General features: G+C 49.2%; 1 protein-coding gene across 2 annotated transcripts in view; it reads left to right on the forward strand.

Moving 5' to 3' along the window:
- Positions 1 to 16257, forward strand: part of Pacs1 (phosphofurin acidic cluster sorting protein 1) — a 114019-nt gene extending 97762 nt beyond the window's left edge. For both annotated transcript variants that reach the window (XM_042676619.1, XM_042676618.1), the window contains exons 12-24: positions 1245 to 1360; positions 1497 to 1632; positions 2502 to 2606; positions 3212 to 3318; positions 3939 to 4093; positions 4285 to 4395; positions 4892 to 4994; positions 5935 to 5977; positions 9324 to 9366; positions 9646 to 9781; positions 11681 to 11907; positions 14637 to 14756; positions 14866 to 16257. In XM_042676619.1, coding sequence (XP_042532553.1) covers positions 1245 to 1360; positions 1497 to 1632; positions 2502 to 2606; positions 3212 to 3318; positions 3939 to 4093; positions 4285 to 4395; positions 4892 to 4994; positions 5935 to 5977; positions 9324 to 9366; positions 9646 to 9781; positions 11681 to 11907; positions 14637 to 14756; positions 14866 to 14981 — 1518 coding nt within the window. In that variant the 3' untranslated portion in view covers positions 14982 to 16257. The remainder of the gene's footprint in view (positions 1 to 1244; positions 1361 to 1496; positions 1633 to 2501; positions 2607 to 3211; positions 3319 to 3938; positions 4094 to 4284; positions 4396 to 4891; positions 4995 to 5934; positions 5978 to 9323; positions 9367 to 9645; positions 9782 to 11680; positions 11908 to 14636; positions 14757 to 14865) is intronic.
- The last annotated feature ends 5915 nt before the right edge of the window (positions 16258 to 22172 follow it).

Genomic DNA, 22172 nt, shown 5'->3' on the forward strand with positions numbered 1-22172 from the left:
GCACTGTCCCTCAGCTCTTCAGCTCAAGGCTAGCACTCTACAATTTGAGCCACAGCACCACTTCTGGCTTTTTTCTTTTTGCTTATGTGGTGCTGAGGAATTGAACCCAGGGCCTCAGGCATGCAAGGCAAGAGCTCTACCACTGAGCCACCTTCCCAGCCCCTCACACCTGTAATCTTTTTTTTGGGGGGGTCCGGTCGTGGGGCCTAACCTCTGGGCCTGGGCGCTGTCCCTCAGCTCTTCAGCTCAAGGCTAGTGCTCTACCACTTGAGCCACAGCGCCACTTCCGGCTTTTTTTTCTTTTTGCTTATATGGTGCTGAGGAATCGAACCCAGGGCCTCAGGCATGCAAGGCAAGCGCTCTACCACTGAGCCACCTTCCCAGTCCTCACACCTGTAATCTTAACAGTCAGAAGGCTGAGATCTGAGAATTGAGATTCAAAGCTAGTCTGGACTAGCTTTGAAAGTTCTTAAGACTGTTACCTCCAATTAACCATTAAAAAAAAGCTGAAGCCAGGCAGTGGTGGCTCACACCTGTAATCCTAGCTACTCAGGAGGCTGAGATCTAAGGATCATGGTTTAAAGCCAGCCCAGGCAGGAAAGTCTGTGAGATTCTTATGTCCAATTAACCCCCAGAAGCCAGAAGTGGCACTGTAGTTCAAGTTGCAGAGTGTTTGCCTTGAGATCAGGGATAGCACTCAGGCCCAGATTTCAAGCCTCACAACTGAGACACACTCGCGCGCGTGCACACACACACACGTGCACGCACACACACACACACACACACACACACAGCTGAAAGTGAAGCTATGGCTCAAGTGGAAAAACACTAGCCTTTTTTTTCCTTCACCAGTCCTGGGGCTTGAATTCAGGTCCTGAGCACTATCCCTGAGCACTATCCCTGAGCTTTCTTTTGCTCAAGGCTAGCACTCTACCACCTGAACCACAGCACAACTTCTAGCTTTTTTGTTTATGTGATACTGAGGCATTGAACCCAGGATTTCATGCATGCTAGACAAGCATTCTACCACTAAGGCACGTTCCCAGCCCAGAACACTAGCCATGACAGACAATAGGAACATGTAGTTAACTTGAAGAGCAAATTCTCCATTAAGTAAAGTAAGAGTTTTTAGACCATGCATTTCTAGGAAGACAGCAAATGACTCCTAGTGGTAGGGAAGGTTCTTAGCAGGGCTCCAGAGGTCAGTGGGTGAGAGGTAACCTTTGCTTCTTTCTTCATGGCAGGAAATTACTGACCAGGACATGTTTGGTGATGTGAGCACAAGTCTGGTTGTTCCAGAGAAAGTCAAAACACCTATGAAATCCAGCAAAACAGATCTACAGGGCTCTGCCTCCCCCAGGTACTCCAGACTACAGGGACACAAGTACTATAGACTTGCAAGCATACCTGGTACCAGCTCCATAACCTGTGGAGGGTGTGGGCTGGTATAGCTTTGAGGTTGAGGGACTATGTAACCCTCTCATGCTCTCCATCAGCAAAGTGGAAGGAACACACACTCCCAGGCAGAAGAGAAGCACTCCTCTGAAGGAGCGACAGCTCTCCAAGCCACTGAGCGAGAGGACCAACAGCTCCGATAGTGAGCGTTCACCTGACCTGGGCCACAGCACACAGGTACCTACAGTCCCCCAGCAAGACCAGGTCCTCCAGACTACCTAGGCTTTAGTCTCCTCCGTCTCTTGTCCTTCTTGAACAGCTAGACAGAAGAAAGGAATATATGAAGTGCTGTCTATAAAAAGGCATTCTGAAAGACCTAAGTTAAAGGAGCCCAACACATTTATTTTTCACTGCCAATGTGTAATTGGGCTTCTGATTGATTTGTGGGATCTGGAGAAAGCACAAGAATGGAGGCATCATCTCCCTGCCAGGGCCATTTCCCACCACTCTCCAGTCTTAGGGTGCTGGAAAAGAGCTGGAAAGAAACAAGATTTCGGGAGTATCCTCTCTACAGACTTGGAGAAGAGTTCTTAGCTGCAGAGCTGGCATTCCTTCCAAGTCCTGGAGTTAAGCAGCCAGTCTGATCACTTTCCTAATAAATATTGTGGAGAGAAATGTTTGGGTCAGTATGGCTTCCTGAGTTTGATGCTGTTACAGAGCTGCAAATGAACCTGAGACTAGAATAGCCAAGCTCCCTGGGTGAGGTATTGTCCTTCTTGTTAATCACTGTTCCTAAAATGTCCTTATTCACTGTGAGTCCCATATATTGCCTCCACCCTCATTATTTCTCTCCCCACTGCCCTTGATGTCATTCGCTTGCTGCTCTAACTCCTCTGCTTCTGCCATCCTGGCACTATATCTTTGCCTCACAGACTGTCCCCAGCAGGATCCCACAGTGACTCTCAGTCTGTTCCTCATCTCTATTTTGGTCTAGGCAATGGGAGAGTGTCTCCTTTACAAATTCCTGGTGTCTGCACTGTCTGAATACCTGTGCCAAGGGTTCTCCCCACCTTCACCCCCGGGTGCCTAACAGACACTCCTTACAGATTCCAAGAAAGGTGGTATATGACCAGCTGAATCAGATCCTGGTGTCCGATGCAGCCCTCCCAGAAAATGTCATCCTGGTGAATACTACCGACTGGCAAGGCCAGGTAAAGCATTGAGAACCTCAATTCTTAATCTGAGAGGGGTCTGCAGATGGGGAAGCAGGAGAGTAACCCCATCTCTAAGCCTCTCCTAAGCCAAGCCTGGAGCTCTGAGTTTCTGTCTTCTGTCCAATCTATGAATCTTCCATCACTAACTTTTCTTTACCTCAGCTTCCTTATCTGTTTAAAAAGAAAGAAAGAAAGAAAAACCAAGCAATAAGCATTTGGTCTGGGTTGCCCTTCTTCAACCCCACCAGAATTAGGCAAGTGTCTACAGTAACACCAAATGCTATAACATGCTTGGGGCTATCCCTGATTTCTGTGACCGCACTTCAACAGTGGCAGAGCAGACCTGCCTGTCTCTCACCATCCACCCTGTGATAGTCTGGTGCCAGAGGTGCTAGACATGGTTGACATTTGAAGCCCCAAAACTAACCCTCCCACCTCTCATAGCATGTCTCCCTGAAGTCTGCCCCACCTTTCCCTACTCTATGACTGCCCCTGCCTGGCAACCTGATCACCTCTGCCCAGTGTTGCCCAGAAAGCAGGCAGGGACTTAGCATTTGTGGGGCCTTGCACTCACCTGAATCCCTGTCCTTTTTCTATCACAGTATGTGGCTGAGCTGCTCCAGGACCAGCGGAAACCCGTCGTGTGCACATGTTCCACCGTGGAAGTCCAAGCTGTGCTGTCTGCCCTGCTCACCCGGATTCAGCGCTAGTAAGTGCTCTGGCCTGCTATTTTGGCATTCCCTCCACCTCATGTTTTCACTCTGACTTGGAGGATAGGACCTGTTGGCTTCATCAGATCAGGGTATATGTTGACAGGAAGCAACAAAAGGCTGTAGTGTCTAGTAGCCAGGATAGATTATTAACTTCTGAGCCCACTACTTTCTTGCCCAGACTGTTGCCTTGCCCCTTTCTTAAATTTATAAGGAAGAGAGAGTTTAAATAAGATCTTTTACTTTGTCCTGCGAGCTATAATGAACTGCTTGATGATCAAGAGTCAGTGCTCTCCTTCTCCAGGGCTTCTGAGAGACCTGGAATCCCCTCCCACGCAACAGAGAGTGGGGCAATTCCAGCTGACTGTGGGCTTCCCAGGTAGCACTGCCTTAGGATTCCTTATTACCCATCCCTGTTAGCCTGGCCCTTCTTTCTTCTTCATGGGCAGGTCTCTCCCTCTTGAGCAGTGCTATAGTTTATTGCCTCCCAGTATTGCTTAGTGGATTTGCTTTCCCCTGTGGCTTCTTGGGGTATATGGAGTCAAAAGCTTAGGACCTTCCCTGAGCAGGATCCTGGTAAGCCCCAAGCATGGTGTGTGAAGACCCCCTTTCTTTCCAGCTGCAACTGCAATTCGTCCATGCCAAGGCCAGTCAAAGTGGCAGCTGTGGGAGGCCAGAGTTACCTGAGCTCCATCCTCCGGTTCTTTGTCAAGTCTTTGGCCAGCAAGACTTCAGATTGGCTGGGCTACATGCGTTTCCTCATCATTCCCCTTGGTAAAGTTGTGCAGTGTCCCAGAGGGTGTGGCACTCATGAGGCCTCTACAAGCAGATCTGACTCTGCAGCAGCATGGGGCATTGATCCTAGGACAAACCAAGGAAACCAAAAGCCAGAGCCATGCTTGGGCCAACTCCTTCCATCATGCCACCCACTAACCCATTTACCTTGTCTGGTTTCCATCTACTAGGTTCTCACCCAGTGGCCAAATACTTGGGCTCAGTTGACAGTAGATACAGCAGCACCTTCCTTGATTCTGGCTGGAGAGACCTTTTCAGCCGCTCAGAGCCCCCAGTATCAGGTAAAGGCCCTTGGTAAGGGAATCCCTGCCAGGAGTGTAGCACCCGGTTCCTGACAGCCAACCACTGCTGAAGGTTACCTTCACCCTGTGGCTCACCATCAGCCAGCCACTGTGCCAGTTCACTTTCCCAGTGAGTGTCCATTGAGGGAGGCACATCCTGTGTAGCCCTCCCTTTACCCAGAAGTAAGAGGTCATGCTGGGCTGGCAGATGTAAAGATGAGTAGGAAGTAGTCATTCTCTAGATAAATATGTGCCACCAAACCAGCAGCTGTCCTTCTGAACAGCCAGTGTTAGTAGTGGTAGCATCAGAGGGAGGCCGAGATGGAATGCAGAAGACCATGTTTAAATGTATAACTCCTTTGATTCATAGCCAAGGGAACTTCAGAACCCTTTCTCTACCTCAGCTCTGCAGGTCCTCACCTAGCTCTTGGGGAAAGGGAGGAGGAGCCAAGTGTTTGCTGAATTGAATGAGTACTTTCCTTCTGGTTTATTGTAGAGTCACTGGATGTGGTGGGACGTGTGATGCAGTATGTCAATGGAGCAGCTACAACGCACCAGCTCCCTGTGGCTGAAGCCATGCTGACCTGCAGGCATAAGTTGTAAGTCTTAGTTTGGGAGATTTCTTTAAAATTCATTGGATGGGCCATTGGCCAGTGGCTCATGCCTATAATCCTAGTTACTCAAGAGGCTGAGATCTGAGGATCACAGTTCAAGCCAGCCAAGGCAGGAGAGTCCTCTATGAGACTCTTACCTCCAATTAACCACCAAAAACGCCATACATAAGGCTGTAGCTAAAGTGGTAGAATGCTAGCCTTGAGCAAATAAGCTCAGAGACAGTGCTCAGGCCCTGAGTTCAAGTCCCAGGATCCAGCACCAAAAACAAATAGCATTAGGTGATCTAGGGGAATCTTCAGTCTTTCCATTTTTCACATTCTCCTCCACACTTTGTTTCCTGTCAAAGGAGCACAAGAAATGTAAATAATTTTTTCTGTCTCCAATCTAGACATTCACTCCCTTGTCCTGGGCCTTCTCTGGCATGGGTTTAGGTTAGGTTTTTTTGTTTGTTTTGTATTGTTTTGTTTTGTTGTCGGTCGTGAGACTTGAACTCTGGGCTTAGGCGCTGTCCCTGCGCTCTTCAGCTCAAGGCGAGTGCTCTACCACTTGAGCCACAGTGCCACTTCTGGTTTTCTAGGCGTTTATTGGAGATAAGTGTCTCACAGACTTCCTGCCCGGGCTGGCTTTGAATTGCAATCCTCAGATCTCAGCCTCCAGAGTAGCTAGGATTACAGGCATGAGCCACCAGCGCCCGGCTAGGGTTAGTTATTTCTTTCCCTGGTGGCTGAAACTAACCAGGGAAGTAGGCAGTGTAGTTTGTACAGTCATATCTTTTCCCCCTCATTCTGTACACTTGCCTCCATGTGGTATGACAGGAATATGTGCTGGACTCCTCTGAGCCATGAAACAATGTGGAAAGCTTATTTCCCCAGTACTCTGTTCAGTTGAACCCACTAAATATAAAACTTTCCTGTCTCCCAACAGCCCTGATGAAGACTCCTATCAGAAGTTTATTCCTTTCATTGGCGTGAGTACTACCCTCTGATCTCCCATCTTCCTGTCTTCCCTTCACACACACTAAATACGATTCATCAAATTCATCTAGAACAGTGGCTGCATGAGGATGAATTTTGTCACACACACCCCTCCCTGCCCCAAGAGGTGGATATCTGACAGCCCCTAGAGACAGTTTTGGTTATCACAGCTGGGAACAAAAGTGCTCCTGGCATACCATCCAGTGACATAGGACAGTCCCCACCTGGAGAAGGATGCTGCCCAAGGGTCAGTAGTGGCTACAGGGAGGAACACTGGTCTGGGATGCATTTGGCTGTTCATCTGAAGGTCCTTCGTTCCCAAATCATCAACTGTGCCCACATTCATCATTGGTATCTCCTGTTTATTGCACCAGGCCTTGAACGTGGTATATGTGGACCTCTGTAGGAATGTCCAGAGTATGGCTTCTTCAGGCTCATGGACAAAGAGTGGCTTTGAAAAGTAGAGCATGGTATTCCAGGAGAGGTCCTAGAGTCAGGCCCTGAGTTAAGGACTCTTCCTTTCTGAGTAGTGAATTTTGAAATAAAGGAGGAGCCTCACAGATGACATTATGTCAACTGTACTGGCCTTTGTTCATTTGGCAACAACTGGGCCTGTACATAGGGGGCTTAGCAGAGACAGCACCACCCAAAAGAAGACTGGAAACATTAATTTTTCACTGTGCTGTTTTCCCTCCTAAGACAGCTGTGTCACTTTCTGTAATTTACTTCCAGAGCCCAATAGCTTTCAGAAGGGAAAGGGCAGTGCAGATGAGGGACATTAGCCCCTATTTTCCAAGAGTAGCCCCTACTATTCAGTGCATCCAAGAATGTGGTATCCTGCGTGACCTCAACTGGAGAAATGAGCAGCCCTGTTCAGGCTTTGCCAGCTGCCCATCTAGCAATACATTTGCTACCTGGTTTGCACTGGGGCTATTCATAGAGACACGCCACACAGCCCAGGCAGGCAGCATACCTCATGCCCTCATGGAACTGGAGGCCTGAGTCACTACTCACTGTAGTCTCACAGCCAAGTGAGAGATTCAAAATAAAAAACCTTTAAGGAGATGTGCCTCAGTTGTAGTATGTGAGGCCCTGGGTTTGATCCTCAGCACCAGGGAGAAAAAAAAGGAGTTGCTAGCAGACACTGACAGAATGCCTGGGATACTAAGGGAGATCTAATCCAGGAAGCTCTAAAATGTTGATTTGTTTCTCTTGGTCAGTAAAGAGACCCAGCCAGAAGTTCACCCAGGACCTACTGTAGGGAGGTATTGGGTCTCTGCTCTAGTAGCCCCTAGCCAGCTTCTATATAGCTCTGCCCCAATCTGGGTCAGGTGTCAGGTACAAGGCCTCACCTGCCACTCAGACCACCAGGGATAGACCAAGTTGTTTCTAGCTCAGTGCTTCTCTGGCCACTGGAGGGCCTCCTCCCTCCTCTCAAGGATTCTCTATGGGATGATAATAAATATGGTCAAAATAAATTGTTTTTATCTATAAAAATAGAGCAGTAAAACCTGTTGAAATTATTTTGGAAAGGGAGAAAGGAAGAAGAAGTAAGGGGGAAGGGGGGGGAAGGAGAAGGATTAGGATGGGGGGGGGAGGGAGGCTGGGAAGGGATGTGAAGGGTAAACAAAGGAGGAGGCTGCAATGCTTGGTAAGAAATGTATGCATTATCCTGCCCATGTAATTGTAACCCCTCTGTACAGTATGTTCACAAATAAAATTAAATTAAAAAAAAAAGAAAGTAAGACTATAATATATTGTAAAAGTGTGGGAATGTAACAACGAAATTTACTCCTGCCTCCACTCCTTCAACCCACCCCAGATAACTAATTTAAGCTAATGAGAGAGGGAGATAGAGAAGGGGAGGGAAGGGGAGAGAGAGAGAGGGGAGAAAAAGAGGAGGAGAGGAGAAAAGATTCTGGTGGCTCATGCCTGTAATCCTAGCCACTTAGGAGGTTGAGATTTGAGGATCATGGCTCAAAGCCATCCCCAGTAGGAAAGTCCATGAGGCTCCACCTCTAATTAAAACCAGAAAACAGGAAGTGATATTGTGGCTCAAAGTAGTAGGGCCCTAGTCCTGAACAAAAATGCTCAGGGACAGCACCCAGGCCCTGAGTTCAAGCCCCATGACTGACCAAGAAAAAAAGCCAGGCACTGGTGGCTCATACCTGTAATCTTAGCTACTCAGGAGGCTGAGATCTGAGAATTGCAGTTCAAAGCCAGTCTGGACAGGAAAAGTCCATGATACTCTTATCTCCAGTTAACCACCAGAAAACCAGAAGTGGCACTGTGGCTCCAGTTGTAGAGCGCTAGCCCTGAGTTGACAAGCTCAGCACCTAGGCCCCAGAGTAAAAGCCCCACGACCGACAAAATAATTCTCTATGGGGAATCTAATTCCCGAGACCTCCCTCCACTGCTCCTCCATATTCCAGAAGGCAGAAATGGAAGGGATAGTGTCAGTACCTTCAGCCCATATGATCTTTGAAAAATGAGATCAGGACACATAATTACTTTGTCAAAGTGAGCTTTACCCTTGTTCCTAGAGAAGTACCAAGTTTCATGAGTCTGTCTCATTTGTTTTGAACTACTTTTCTTACTACTTTCTTTTGATTGCCTTTTTCTTCCTCTTCTCTCCTGCCTTGTGCTGGGGCTTAAACTTAGGGCCTTGTATTCACTCAGCTTACTTCCTCACCACAGCTGATGCTCTGCCACTTGAGCCACATCTTTAAGTCCAGCATTTTGCTGGTTAATTAGAAATGGAATCTCAGGGACTTTTCTGTCTGCACCGGCTTTAAATCAGTTAATCCTCAGGTCTCGGCCTCCTGAGTAGCTAGGATTACAAGAATGAGCCACCAGTATCCAACTTTTTCTTTTCTTGTGCTAAGATATAGAACCTAGAGCCCCACACAGGCTAAATCTGTACCCTTAGCCACTGGTCTGAGTTTTGTTGTTGTTTTTTTTTCCTATATCTCTTAAGCCAACTGGGTTGCTCCTGAAGTATAAAGATTTTCAGAGGGGCTGGGGAGGTGGCTCAGTGGTAGAGTGCTTGCTTTGCATGCATGAGGCCCTGGGTTCAATTCCTCAGTACCACATAAGCAAAAAGAAAAAAGCTGGAAGTGGCACTGTGGCTCAAGTGGTAGAGCGCTAGCCTTGAGCTGAAGAGCTGAGGGATAGCGCCCAGGCCCAGAGTTCAGGCCCCACAACAGACCAAAAAAAAATTTTTCAGAGTATGATAACACACCATTTGGTTGTGGCTGTAGTGCTCAACACCTGTGTCTGGTTAGACTGGAGTTTGCCATCATGATGGAGGACCTAATGAGTGTCCTTTTCCCCCTTCAGGTGGTAAAGGTGGGCCTTGTTGAAGACTCACCATCTACTGCAGGTAAGCTATAGCTCCTTTACTTCTCTCGGTAAAGATAAAGGTTTTTCCAGTCTTGTCTCTGAGCTAATGAGGCAGAAATGGATGGCATTAGATGTGGTGGGGAGGCAGTTTAAACAGGACCATGTTGGCCTCACTCCTCATTGTCAGGGGGGAAAGCAGGAGAACTCTGAGGCCCAAGAAGAAATCAACACTGCCTCTGAGAGGAGAATACGCCTCATCGTTGCCCCTAGAAGGTCAGGGGTGGCTGCTTCTGGTCAACTGTGTTTGTCTCCCTGACAGGTGATGGGGATGATTCACCCGTGGTCAGCCTTACCGTGCCCTCTACATCACCACCCTCCAGCTCGGGCCTGAGCCGAGATGCCACAGCCACCCCGCCCTCCTCTCCATCTATGAGCAGTGCCCTTGCCATCGTAGGGTAAGATTATTGTCCACACCAGTCTTCTCTCTCTCTCTCTCTCTCTCTCTCTCTCTCTCTCGCCCACACCAGTTTTTTTTTCTGCTTTGTCTGTCCTTTCCCACCCCCACCCCCCACGCCAGTAGGGCCTAGCCACCTAGCTCACTTCCCAGGCACAGGATATTGGCCAAAGATAGACACACTGGATTAGAATACAGAGGCAGGTCAGCTGGCTGGCCAGGCCATCAAATGCTTAGTGAAATGGAAGGAGTCTCTCTGCCCTATCTGTCTTGCAGAGTTGCAGGGTCAGATGAGATGGTGTTGTCAGAGGCCCTGCGTATTTGTGAAGTGTGCTGTGGGTGGGTATCTAGTTATGAGACCTCTCAGGGTAGTAGGAGTGTGTGTGCTTGTGGTGAAACACACCTGAGTTTATGTAGTAGATATGAACTGGCCTCACAGGGCTGTCACACAGCCTAAATGGGAACAGAGGGTCATGTGTGGGGCACACTGCCACATAACATTTCCTGTACACCAGTCTAAAGGAGGCCCTGGACCTACAGAGCTGATGGTTAATGGTACCTGCCGTCCTGAAGTTTAGGTTCTAGGTCTGGCTTGTGCTACAAAAGTGGCAAACTTCATAACTAAGAGATTACAAGGTCTCTGTCACTCTCTCTCTCTCCCCCTCTCTCTCTTCCTTTCTTTCCCTCTCTCTCCTTACTCCCTGCTTCCCTCCCTCCCCCCCCCCCCACTTTCTCTCTCTCTCCCCTCAGGGCCTCACTCTTGCTAAGTATACACTCTACCCCTTGAGCCACAGCCCTAGCCTGAGATCTCAGATTATCTGAAGTTAAGGTGGAAGGCCAAGGAGCTGGCCTTTTTTCCCCTGCCATGTGTAAAGAAGAGCAAGCAGTGACAGGCACAGGGCTGAAGGAAACCTCTACATGAGAGAAGATCAGGCCATGGAACAAAAAGTAGAGTACTTCCTTCCTCTACCCTGGCTTTCCTCTTTCTTTGTAGCACTTGAGAGGAAGGCAATGGCCAATAGCTTTTCCAGAAGCATCAATGACAGTGTCATAGTCCCTAAAGGAAACACCTGTTCTAGACCTCAAATCCCAATCCCAATCCTGTCCTTCCTCTTCTTAGTGTCTTTTATTATCTTCTACTGATTTGTCTAGAAGGAACAGAGCCACATTCTGCCCCAGGGACCTGGCACTCCAGGCTTCTAAGGGACCTGTTTTCCCTAATTGCATGAAGGATTTCTGTGCAGCGTAGATTTGGGGGTGATTGGACCAAATCTTACTTTGACCTCTCTTCTCATCCCATTTTTTTTAATGGAGCCACTGAAATGAGGCAGAAAGAAAAGTCAGATGACTCTCATAGCCTAGGTACTGATTGTGTCTGACACCTTCTTTCAAGAAAACACTCCTTTTCCCCAGGGAGCTAAAATTATCATTGAGCTAAAAGTGTCATACATAAGCAAAGGCACAGAGCAGCATCCATCAGCTCCCAAGGCTTCTCTGAAGTCATAGTGGTGCTTCTGCCTGTGCCTGCAGTTTCTCTAGCCCTCTGCTTGGTGTGGGCCACAGCTTTTTTGTTTGCTCCTGTGTATGTCCATATATGTACATGTGCGTCCATGTGCACTCCTTCCAAAGCTTTCTGGTCTGCTGCTCTTCTCATCCTGATAGTTTCATTTGGTCCTCTTACTGTAATTTGGGCCTTTATCTTCTCTGGCTTTCCCCTCAGATAAGCCTGACTCTCCATCCCATGACCTGATTTATCATGGCTAAAGGGTACAAGATCCATGTAGCTGATTCTCTCCCCATCTCCCACTCCCAGAGCTGCTGGTCACCCATCCCTCATGGGGCTCCTGTAGTTAGGCCCTGAGGACAAAGCTGACATCTTGTTTTTATTCCCCTTCTCCAGGAGCCCCAACAGCCCATATGGAGATGTGATTGGCCTTCAAGTGGACTACTGGCTGGGCCACCCCGGAGAGCGGAGGAGGGAAGGAGACAAGAGGGATGCCAGCTCAAAGAACACCCTCAAGAGTGTCTTCCGCTCAGTGCAAGTTTCCCGTCTGCCCCACGGTGGGGAAGCTCAGCTTTCTGGCACTATGGCAATGACTGTGGTCACCAAAGAGAAAAACAAGAAAGGTAAATTCCACCAGAGGCCAAGAAAGACCAGAGGCCATAGGACTCCCCTCTCCTCTCTCGATCTGGAACAGAGTGTTTCTGGATGAATCATATAGTTGGCAGGGCCTGTAAGGCAGTCCTATCTCACATGGGAGACATGAGCATTTGTCTGTAATACAAGAAAACAGGGTCCTTGCTTCTGAGCAGCAGATGGTAGGATCAGGCAGTGTGGAAATCTGCTCTCAGCAGATCTTAGGGTCACTGCAGAGTGAAAGAAGCCTTTTTTTTTTTTTTTTTTTTTTTTGGGGGGGGGTCTGGTCATGGGACCTGAACTCTGGGCCTGGGCGCTGTCCCTCAGCTCTTCAGCTCAAGGCTAACGCTCTACCACTTGAGCCACAGCGCCACTTCCGGCTTTTTTCTTCTTGCTTATGTGGTGCTGAGGAATCGAACCCAAGGCCTCAGGCATGCAAGGCAAGCGCTCTACCACTGAGCCACCTTCCCAGCCCCTGAAAGAAGCCTTTCTGACTGCTTCCCTAAGTGGACTGAAGTTGTAAGAAGTCCAGCTCCATGACCCAGCCCATATTCACCATGGTGACTATGGCAGTGCAGAGAGCTCACGCCCAGTACTGGTGGCCAATCCAGAGAGGCCTCCTGAACAGAGAGACATGGTTGTCTTAAGAATGAAGTGGAGGGGCTGGGAAGGTGGCTCAGTGGTAGAGTGCTTGCCTTGCATTCATGAGGCCCTGGGTTCGATTCCTCAGCACCACATAAGCAAGAAGAAAAAAGCCAGAAGTGGCGCTGTGGCTCAAGTGGTAGAGCGCTAGCTTTGAGCTGAAGAGCTGAGGGACAGCGCCCAGACCCAGAGTTCAGGCCCCATGACCGGACCAAAAAAAAAAGAATGAAGTGGAGCTGGGTGTTGGTGGCTCATGCTTGTAATCCTAGCTACTCAAGAGGATGAGGTCTGAGGATCATAGTTCAAAGCCAGCCTAGGTAGAAAGGCCATGAGACTCTCCAATCTGTCACCAAAACTGCTGGAAGAGGAGCTGTAGCTAAAGTGGTAGAGCCCTAGCTTTGAGCAAAAGCTCAGAGACAACACCCAGACCTAGAGTTTAAGCCCCAGGACCAGCAAAAAAAATGAATGAAGAAGGAAGAGGAGCCAAGCATAGTGATACATATCTGCTTTTTTTGGTTGGTTGGTTGGTTTTTGTTTTTTTTGGTTGGTCGTGGGGCTTGAACTCTGGGCCTGGGCTGTCCCTCAGCTCTTCGGCTCAAGGCTAGTACTCTACCACTTGAACCACAGCACCACTTCCGGTTTTCTGGTGGTTAATTGGAGATAAGAGTCTCACAGACGGGCTGGGAAGGTGGCTCAGTGGTAGAGCATTTGCCTTGCATGCATGAGGCCCTGGGTTCGATTCCTCAGCACCACATAAGCAAAAAGAGAAAAGCTGGAAGTGGTGCTGTGGCTCAAGTGGTAGAGCACTAGCCTTGAGCTGAAGAGCTGAGGGACAGTGCCCAGGCTCAGAGTTCAGGCCCCATGACTGGACCCAAAAAAAAAAAAAAAAAGTCTCACAGACTTTCCTGCCAGGCTGGCTTTGAACAGCAGTCCTCAGATCTCTCAGATCTCATCCTCCTGAGTAGCTAGGATTACAGGCATGAGCCACCAGCACCCAGTGTGATACATATCTGTAACCCCAGTTTTCAGGAGGATGAAGCAGAAACTGAAGGATACTTGTAACTCCAATATTTGGGAGGGTGAAGCAGAGTTTTTTAAAGTCCAGCCTAGGTTACATGGCTAGGTCCTATCTTAAAAAAAAAAAATTAGGGTGCCAGTGGTTCACGCCTGAAATCCTAACTACTCAGCAGACTGAGATCCAAGGATTGAGGTTTGAAGCCAGTCTGGATAGGAAAGTCCATGAGACTCTTATCTCCAATTAACCAGCAAAAAGCTGTAAGTAGCTGTGCTCAAGTAATAGAGTGCTAACCTTGAGCAAAAAAAGCTCAGGGATAGCACCCACATCCTGCTTTCAAGCCCCTGGAGACACACACGCATGCGCGCACGCGTGCACGCGCGGCAGTACTGGCTAAGAGGAGCTAATTAAGGCACCACAAGCAAAGTTAGAAGATGACTTGGGGTGAGTGAAGCAGGAATTCCCACAGTTAGGCTACTATTCAGTAGTTTTCCACTGTCCAGCTGGCTGGAACTCTGCGGCTATAGCTGTGGCTGCAGTAGCTGAGCTGTGTGAACCCAGACCTAACCTCCCACAAGTACTCCCAGAACAACTGTACCTTTTCCTGTGTGTGCCCTTAGAGCCCTAGCAGACACTATGCCAAAACCTATTAGACAACAACCCTAGGATCTAGTTAAGGTCTGTCAGCCCCTCAGCACCCACCCTGCCCTCACTTCTTTCCTGTAGCAGAGCAGGCCCACACATCAGCCTGGTTGGTGTAAACACCTGCTGCTGCAACACTCCTCAGCCAGAGGCCTGTACACCCCAGGGTGGGAGGCAGGCCTACTCAAGGTAACTAGAAGGGGCTTCAGAAACATGAGCCCTCCGTGTACTGGTAAAGATAGTGAGGTCCAGGCAGAGGTATGGGATCTTTGCCAGTGACTCAGGGTCTCAGAGATCCTGACCCACGACAGAGTATAGGGAAGAAGGTGGACACCAGGAAAAGGGAACAGAGGAGGCTGCAGAGGAGGGGATGGCTTCTTTCCCAGGACTGCAACAGGCGTTTCTTGCTGTTTTTTGCAGTGCCCACCATATTCCTGAGTAAGAAACCCCGGGAAAAGGAGGTGGATTCCAAGAGCCAAGTCATTGAAGGAATCAGCCGCCTCATCTGCTCTGCCAAGCAACAGCAAACTATGCTGAGAGGTGTGGTGGTGACAGAGATGGCAGGGTGGGAAGAGGGGGCTGCGGTTCTCCCCCAGGGTGGAAAGGTGGGTCCAGCTGCCCATCCCCCTCTCTTCCGTGTCATCCCCAGTGTCTATCGATGGTGTTGAGTGGAGTGATATCAAGTTCTTCCAGCTGGCAGCTCAGTGGCCCACCCATGTCAAGCACTTTCCAGTGGGACTCTTCAGTGGCAGCAAGGCCACCTGAGGCCTTGCCTCCCAGGCAATCTCCCTCCTGGCACTGCCACTCAGCCTCACCGCCTGCGGGCAGGGGGAGGCCAGCAGGCCTGGGCTCAGCACCCCCTTCCCAGCACTGGAGCCTGCCTCTCACATGCCCAGTCCTGAAGGACACTGCCACTGGGGACGCTGCCCTCCCCTCCCACTGCCCAGACAGCTCCTGGGCCACTCCTCCATCCCTCCCCTGGGCCCTCTCCTTTGCAGGAGGGAGGGATCCAGGCCCAGAGAAGGTTGGTTCTGCCTTCTGGTGCCCATAGTCCCTAGAATTGAGTCCTTCAGGCCTTCCTTCACCTGGCTCCCCACCTCTTAACCCCTATGGCCCCAGTTCCCTTCCTGGAAATAGGAAACTTAGAATCCTGGTCTATGGCAATAGGGGCCCATCCCTCTCCCAACAGCCAGGCCACTGGGCTCTCATTTTGTAAGGCCTTGCTGCCAGATGCCACCCACCCTGCCCACCTCTAAAGAGGCTCTTGTGAGGACCTCACCTGCCACAGTTTCCCAGAGGAGGTTGAGGGGACACTTGGGCCACCACAGTGTATTCCTGGGTTGGACGGGCTTTCTCAGTCTCCCCATGCACGACTTCATACCACCTGAGTCCCTGTAGATGTCCCATATCCTGCTGTTTCTTTGGTTCTTTTTACACGGCCAGTCCTTTGGTCATTCGTATAACTTGTCCCATGCACAGGTCTTGTTCTTGTGGCTTCCTCCCTGTTGGTGATACTCCTCCTCTGCCTCCCAGCTGACCACCCAGCATGGCTGTGCCTGGCCTCGAAAGGTGGGAAGCAGGCCCCCCTGCACACAGTCTACTGTCTCCCTTTCTCTATCACCTCGTCTCCTTCCTTGCTCTGTCCTCTCATCTGCTCCCTGTCAGGATAGCAGGCAGAGGCCCAGCCTTTACCAGATCTCCCTTCAGCAGCCTCCCTCCTTGCCTAGTGATGAGGCTCAACCCCCTTGTCAAAATCCTTGGGGGAGGCTGAGGATATGGAGACAGTGCCCTGCCCCCCACTATTCCCCCTGCCATCCCCAGGGCTTCTCCATTGTTCTGTCATTGTTCCCTAGAAGTGTGGCACAGAACTTCACTTTCAAAGTGTTTTTCTCATTCTCCATGCCTCCCCCAAATCCCTCCAGCCTTCTTCCCCCACAACCCAGCCCAGCCGCCTAAAGTGTCTCCTTGGCCTGAGAGAAAAGTGGGTTGGGAGGACTGGGGCCATGTTGGATTTTTCATTCAATAAACTGGTGATTTCTTACCAACTGCCTTGGGCTTCTGTGCCCCTGTGTGACCACAGCTGTCTACCCCTTCCACAGGATTTGACAAGGATGTGATAATACTCCATTTAGAGTCAGCCAAGAGTTCAGTTTGAAAAAGAACAGGCTCCCACTTTCTCCAGTATGGGAATAGGCCTGAAATGGCTTATGTGATGTGAGATGTGAGACGGGCACAGGTCCGACATAGAAGTGATGTTATCCCCTCATGGAATCCTGTGTTTCTCCGGGACTCACCACCCCTAAATCACATCTCTTTTGAAAGTTTGAAGTCAAAAGGCATTTTGGCCTCAGTCTATAGAGAGCTTGTGACTCAGGTCCATTTCTGAGTTCACTTTTCTGCCGGCCTTGACCCAAGATAGAAAATTGTCATAGCTGGGGCTGGGAAGGTGGCTCAGTGGTAGAGTGCTTGCTTTGCATGCCTGAGGCCCTGGGTTCGATTCCTCAGCACCACATAAGCAAAAAGAAAAAAGCCGGAGGTGGCACTGTGGCTCAAGTGGTAGAGCGCTAGCCTTGAGCTGAAGAGCTGAGGGACAGCGCCCAGACCCAGAGTTCAAGCCCCACGATCAGACCTCAAAAAAAGAAAAAAAAGAAAAAGAAAATTGTCATAGCCACTGTTTCCTGGGTGCTGGGTTTTCCCCACACTCATGCAGCTTTTTCCAGAAGTGTCTCTGGCCAGAAATCCCTCTCTGACCCTTCCTCCACTCAGACACCGGACCATACTCCTCTCATCCTGCTTCACTGGCCACTCCCTCCCTCCACATCTTCCCTACAGCATCCTCAGCTCCCAGCCTAAAGTGTTGGAGAACACTGGGCTCTAACCTGAGCCTTGGAGTGAGCTAACTGGTCCCATAGTGCAGAGCATACTGCCTGTGCTATGTCCTACAAATGCCATTCTTTTTTGGGGGGGGCGCTGTCCCTGATCTCTTCAGCTGAAGGTGAATGCTCTACCACTTGATCCACAGTGCCACTTCCAGTCTTTTCTGTATATTTTGTACTGAAGAATCAAACCCAGGGCTTCATGCATGCTAGGTAAGCACTCTACCACTAAGCCACATTCCCAGCCCATTCTTTTCTTTTCTTTTTTTTTTTGGTCCAGTCGTGGGGCCTGAACTCTGGGCGCTGTCACTCAGCTCTTCAGCTCAAGGCTAGCGCTCAACCACTTGAGCCACAGTGCCACTTCCGGCTGTTTTCTTTTTGCTTATGTGGTACTAGGAATCGAACTCAGGGCCTCATGCATGCAAGGCAAGCGCTCTACCACTGAGCCACCTTCCCAGTCCCCTTTTTCTTTTTTTAATTGGCTGGTATCAGTTATAGAGTGGGAGGGATTTCAGTGTTACCTCTCCACACATTAAACTCCATTCTTCAGTTGGTTCTTCTCCTACCTTGCATTCAATCCATCAGCAGGTCCCAGGCTTTCCAAGGCCCAGCAGCATCTCATCCTTCTCACTGTCTCATTATTTCTTCATTGGATATTGCCAAGAGATGACAACTGAATGTCCTCTCAAGACAAGTATGTTCTAAGCATGTATAAAAACCAAAGATAGAGGGAATGTGGCCAATCCTGAGAACTAGACACGGTTTAATTATTAAAAGGCAGTGGGAAACTGGGCACCGGTGGCTCACACCTGTAATCCTAGCTACAGGAGGCTGAGAGCTGAGGATCACAGTTCAAAGCCAGCCCAGGCAGGAAAGTCAGTGAGCTTCTTATCTCCAATTGAACATCAGAAAATCAGAAGTTGCACTGTGGCTCAAAGTGGCAGAGTGCTAGTCTTGAACAAAAGAAAGAGTGCCCAGACCTGAGTTCTAGCCCCATGATTGACCAAAAACAAACAGTGGGAGCTAGGCACCAGTGATTCAGGCCTATAATCCTAGCCACTTAAGAAGCTCAAGTGGTGGAGCAAGAGCCTTGAGTCCCTGAATTAAACCCCCAGTACCAGCCCAAAAAAGGCAGTAGGTGTTATGAGTGTAGAGCAGAAGAGGAAAGAAAAAGACCTTGTTGCTATTAAGAATTGTACCCTCAACGCTGAGTCAGTGGGAGCCAATGAAGAGTTTCAGGCAAAGAAATGAGACTCAGCTTCACCACACTGGAGAATGCGGGGGGGGGGGGGGGGGTGTTCTTTAGACCAACCTGTTCAAAAACCACGTAATAAAGACATAGGCTCAGGAGAGAAGTAGACAGACCTGAGGGTAATTTAAGAGGCAGAATCAACAGGTTTGGGGTGCTGGTAGAAAATGGGTCTGAAAGAGAGTCAAGGACAGGACTGGCCATCTGCCTTGCATGATGCACAGATGGTGAGACATGCCTGCAGGAGACTTGGACAGAAGATGACAAGGGCTGGGGCCTGTGCAGCACTCCTAGTGGGGGTTGAATATAGGTGTCTGGCTAGAGATGGGAATATGGGCGTCCTTGGCATATGGGAGAGCTGACGTCAGGAGAGGATGACACATGCATGTGGCATATGCGTGCATGCACATACATAGTTGCGTGCATATGTGTGCACGCGTGCGCACACACACACACATCTCCCTTTCTTGGCACTAAATACCCCAGCCCTTGCTTTTTTCAGATTCACCTATCTATTTGCTGCCTTGTCTGTTAGTCACTTTCATTCTCAGCTTTTTCTCTGGCAACACCGTGAGCAGAGACTGGCCTATATTTTACATTTTAAAAATTTTTTTTATTGGGGCTGGGAAGGTGGCTCAGTGGTAGAGCGCTTGCCTTGCATGCCTGAGGCCCTGGGTTCAATTCCCCAGTACCACATAAGCAAAAAAAGAAAAAAGCTGGAAGTGGCGCTGTGGCTCAAGTGGAAGAGCGCTAGCCTTGAGCTGAAGAGCTGAGGGACAGTGCCCAGGCCCAGAGTTCAGGCCCCACGACCGGACCCAAAAAAAAAAAATTTTTTTTATTGTAAAGATACTGTACATAGGGCTGGGAAGGTGTCTCAGTGGTAGAGTGCTCGCCTTGCATGCTGAGGCCCTGGGTTTGATTCCTCAGTACCACATAAGCAGAAAAAGCTGGAAGTGGCACAGTGGCTTAAATGGCAAAGCACTCGTCTTGAGCTGAAGAGCTGAGGGACAGGGCCCAGGCCCAGAATTCAAGCCTCAGGACCAAAAAAAAAAAAAAAAGCCAGGCACTGGTGGCTCACACCTGTAATCCTAACTACTCCGGAGGCTGAGATCTGAGGATCATGGTTCGAAACCAGCCCAGACAGGAACGTCCATGAGACTCTTATCTCCAATAAACTATTCTGAAAACCCAAAGTGGCACTGTGGCACAAGTGGTAGAGTGCTTGCCTTGAGCTGAAGAGCTCAGGAACAGTGTTCAGGCTGAGTTCAAGCCCCAGGACTGACCAAAAAAAAAAAAAAGATACTATACAGAGGGGTTACAGTTACATGAGTAAGGTAATGAGTACATTTCCTACCAAGCATTGTTACCCTCTTCTATTTTACATTATTTTCCTCCCCATCTCCTGCTCTCTAGCACAGTGTTTGTCAAATAATAAGCTTATCAATAATAATAAACTATAAAGAAGAGTGTCATGCACAAAGCTTAGTGTAAAACCTTGGTGCCATTTTATTCTGTTCTTTCCATGACCTAAGAAGGTTAGATATTAGGAACCCCACTTACAGATGAGGAAAAAGGCAGAAATAACAGAACATTTCTAAATGCCAGCCAGGTAGAGAAAGAGCTTTGGCTTAAGTGGGCTAACAACTATGTCCCCTCCTAATGAGCAGGACAGGAAGAGAGCACAGATTTGTCAGGACAGAAACCCGGAGCCTCTCAGGAAAGCTCTGACAAGACTTGACCTTGGTTCAGTGGTAGAAAAAGCTGACAAGTGAAACAGGAAGCAAGGATAGGGTCTTGGGAGCAGCCAATCTTGAGTGCTTCTGGGTAAAGGTGGTGAAGTTTTAAGATGAGATCCACAGAGAAAGTGCCCCACACACCTTAAAAGAAGGAGGGAACCAGAGGGGGACGAAGGTGGTGAGAAAGCCGAATACAGTGGCTTGGGCACTCTCAGGCAGCCAAAGAGCTGGAAGGGGGGTGGAGGGTGTGTTTCCTGGAAAATATAATAATCTTAAAAGTAGCAAGAGCTGCCTCGGCCTCCCCAGGCAAGGACTGGGAGGGAGAGGGGCTCCTCGGCACTGCAGAAAATGGTGGAAGGAGCTGAATCATCATTGGGCACTGATTCTTTCCTCTATTCTCCATAGACTGAGCACCCATCAGCAGCCTGGCAGGAGACCAGCAGCTGCCAGGGGAGTGCAGGACAGAGCTGGTGAAGTAACAGCCCCTCCCTGGGGAGAAGCACAGAGTTATCCTGTGGACTAGATAAACAAAGCAAATGGCTGAAAAGCTGAACAGCAGCAAGGTTAAGCACTGAAAGCAAGATAAGGGTGTGAGAACAAACTGGGCAGGGAAAGGCCAGCACAAGGGAGGCAGGGCCAGCTGCCCAAGGAGAAGCACAAAAGAAACTGCCAAAGCCTTCACCAAGCAGAAAGCCTGAGCAAGGAACCTTTAGCAGAAGCCATCCAATGAGTCTGACAATGGTTCTCTGTTTGCCTGGGACAAGGTGATAAAAGGGACGTGCACCACCTTTATTATAAAATGAGAACACAGGGAAGGAGCAGAGGTGGCAAATGTGTGTTTACGCCTGCGTACACTGCAGGCAGCCTGCAGACACAGATGCACGAGAATGGGGGGTGGGTAGCAGGTGTGTCTGGCCTCTGGGGAACCTGACTCTGGCTCTATGTTGAGAGCATGCACACCTGTGCTATTGCATGGGGCAGAACATGCTATTATTTGTCCTTATTCCTCTTAACCTACTCTGTTTGATCAATCTCCCTTCCATGCTCTCAGAGACAAAATGACCTGAAGATTCAAGAGAGAGGTAGTGGTCATTAAGAACCTGAGCTGCCCAAGAACAGCAGAATATAAAGTTGACCCCTAGTTGGGCTCATGTCTGTCCTGTACCTAGCTACCTCCTAGCTACCCAGGAGGCTAAAATCTGAGGATCATGGTTCAAAGTCAGCCCAGGCTGAAAAGTGTCTAAGATTCTTATCTCCAATTAATCACCAAAAAACCAGAAGTGTCACTGTGGTTCAGAGTGGTAGAGCATTAGCCTTAAGCAAAAAGAGCTCAGGGGCTGGGAAGGTGCCTCAGCAATGGAGTGCTTGCCTTGCATGCATGAGGTCCTGGGTTCGATTCCTCAGCACCACATAAGCAGAAAAAGTCGGAATTGATGCTGTGGCTCAAGTGGTAGGGTACTAGCCTTAAGCTGAAGAGCTGAGGGACAGCGCCCAGGCCCAGAGTTCAGGCCTCATGACCGATAGACAAAAAAAAAAAAAAGCTCAGGGACAATGCCAGGGAGGAAAGTCCCATGAGAATCTTATCTCCAATAAAACAGAAGTGGTGCTGTGGCTCAAAGTGGCAGAGTGGTAGCCTTGAGCAAAAGAGCTCAGGCCCTGAGTTCAAGCCCCATGACCCACAAAAAAACAAAATGGCTGGAGGTGTGGCTCATTAGTAAGATCACCTACACAGTAAGCTCAAGGCCCTAAATTCACACCCCAGTACCACCAATAAATTAAATGAAACATAACTTGAAAAACACAAGCTGGGAACAGCAGCATCAGCTTTGGGAGGAAGTTTAAATATTAGGAAGATCAAAGTCCAAGCTGGCCCAGGCAAAAAGTCCCTATTGTAAAAAACAATAACAAAAGCAAAAAGGTCTGTGACTCAAGTGGTGGAATGCCCGTCTGGCATGCACTAGACCCAGAGTTCAATCCTACTTCCATAAAAGCCATAATAAAGTGGACCCTGGTCTTTCACCTGGCAGCTTTTTCCCCCCTCTCTGGGCCTCAGTTTCCTCAATTCTAAAACAAAACAAATTGAAATAGCTTCCAA

The sequence above is a fragment of the Dipodomys spectabilis genome, unplaced genomic scaffold (genome assembly GCF_019054845.1).
Source record: "Dipodomys spectabilis isolate Male_0828 unplaced genomic scaffold, ASM1905484v1 ptg000030l, whole genome shotgun sequence".
Taxonomy (NCBI): Eukaryota; Metazoa; Chordata; class Mammalia; order Rodentia; family Heteromyidae; genus Dipodomys; species Dipodomys spectabilis.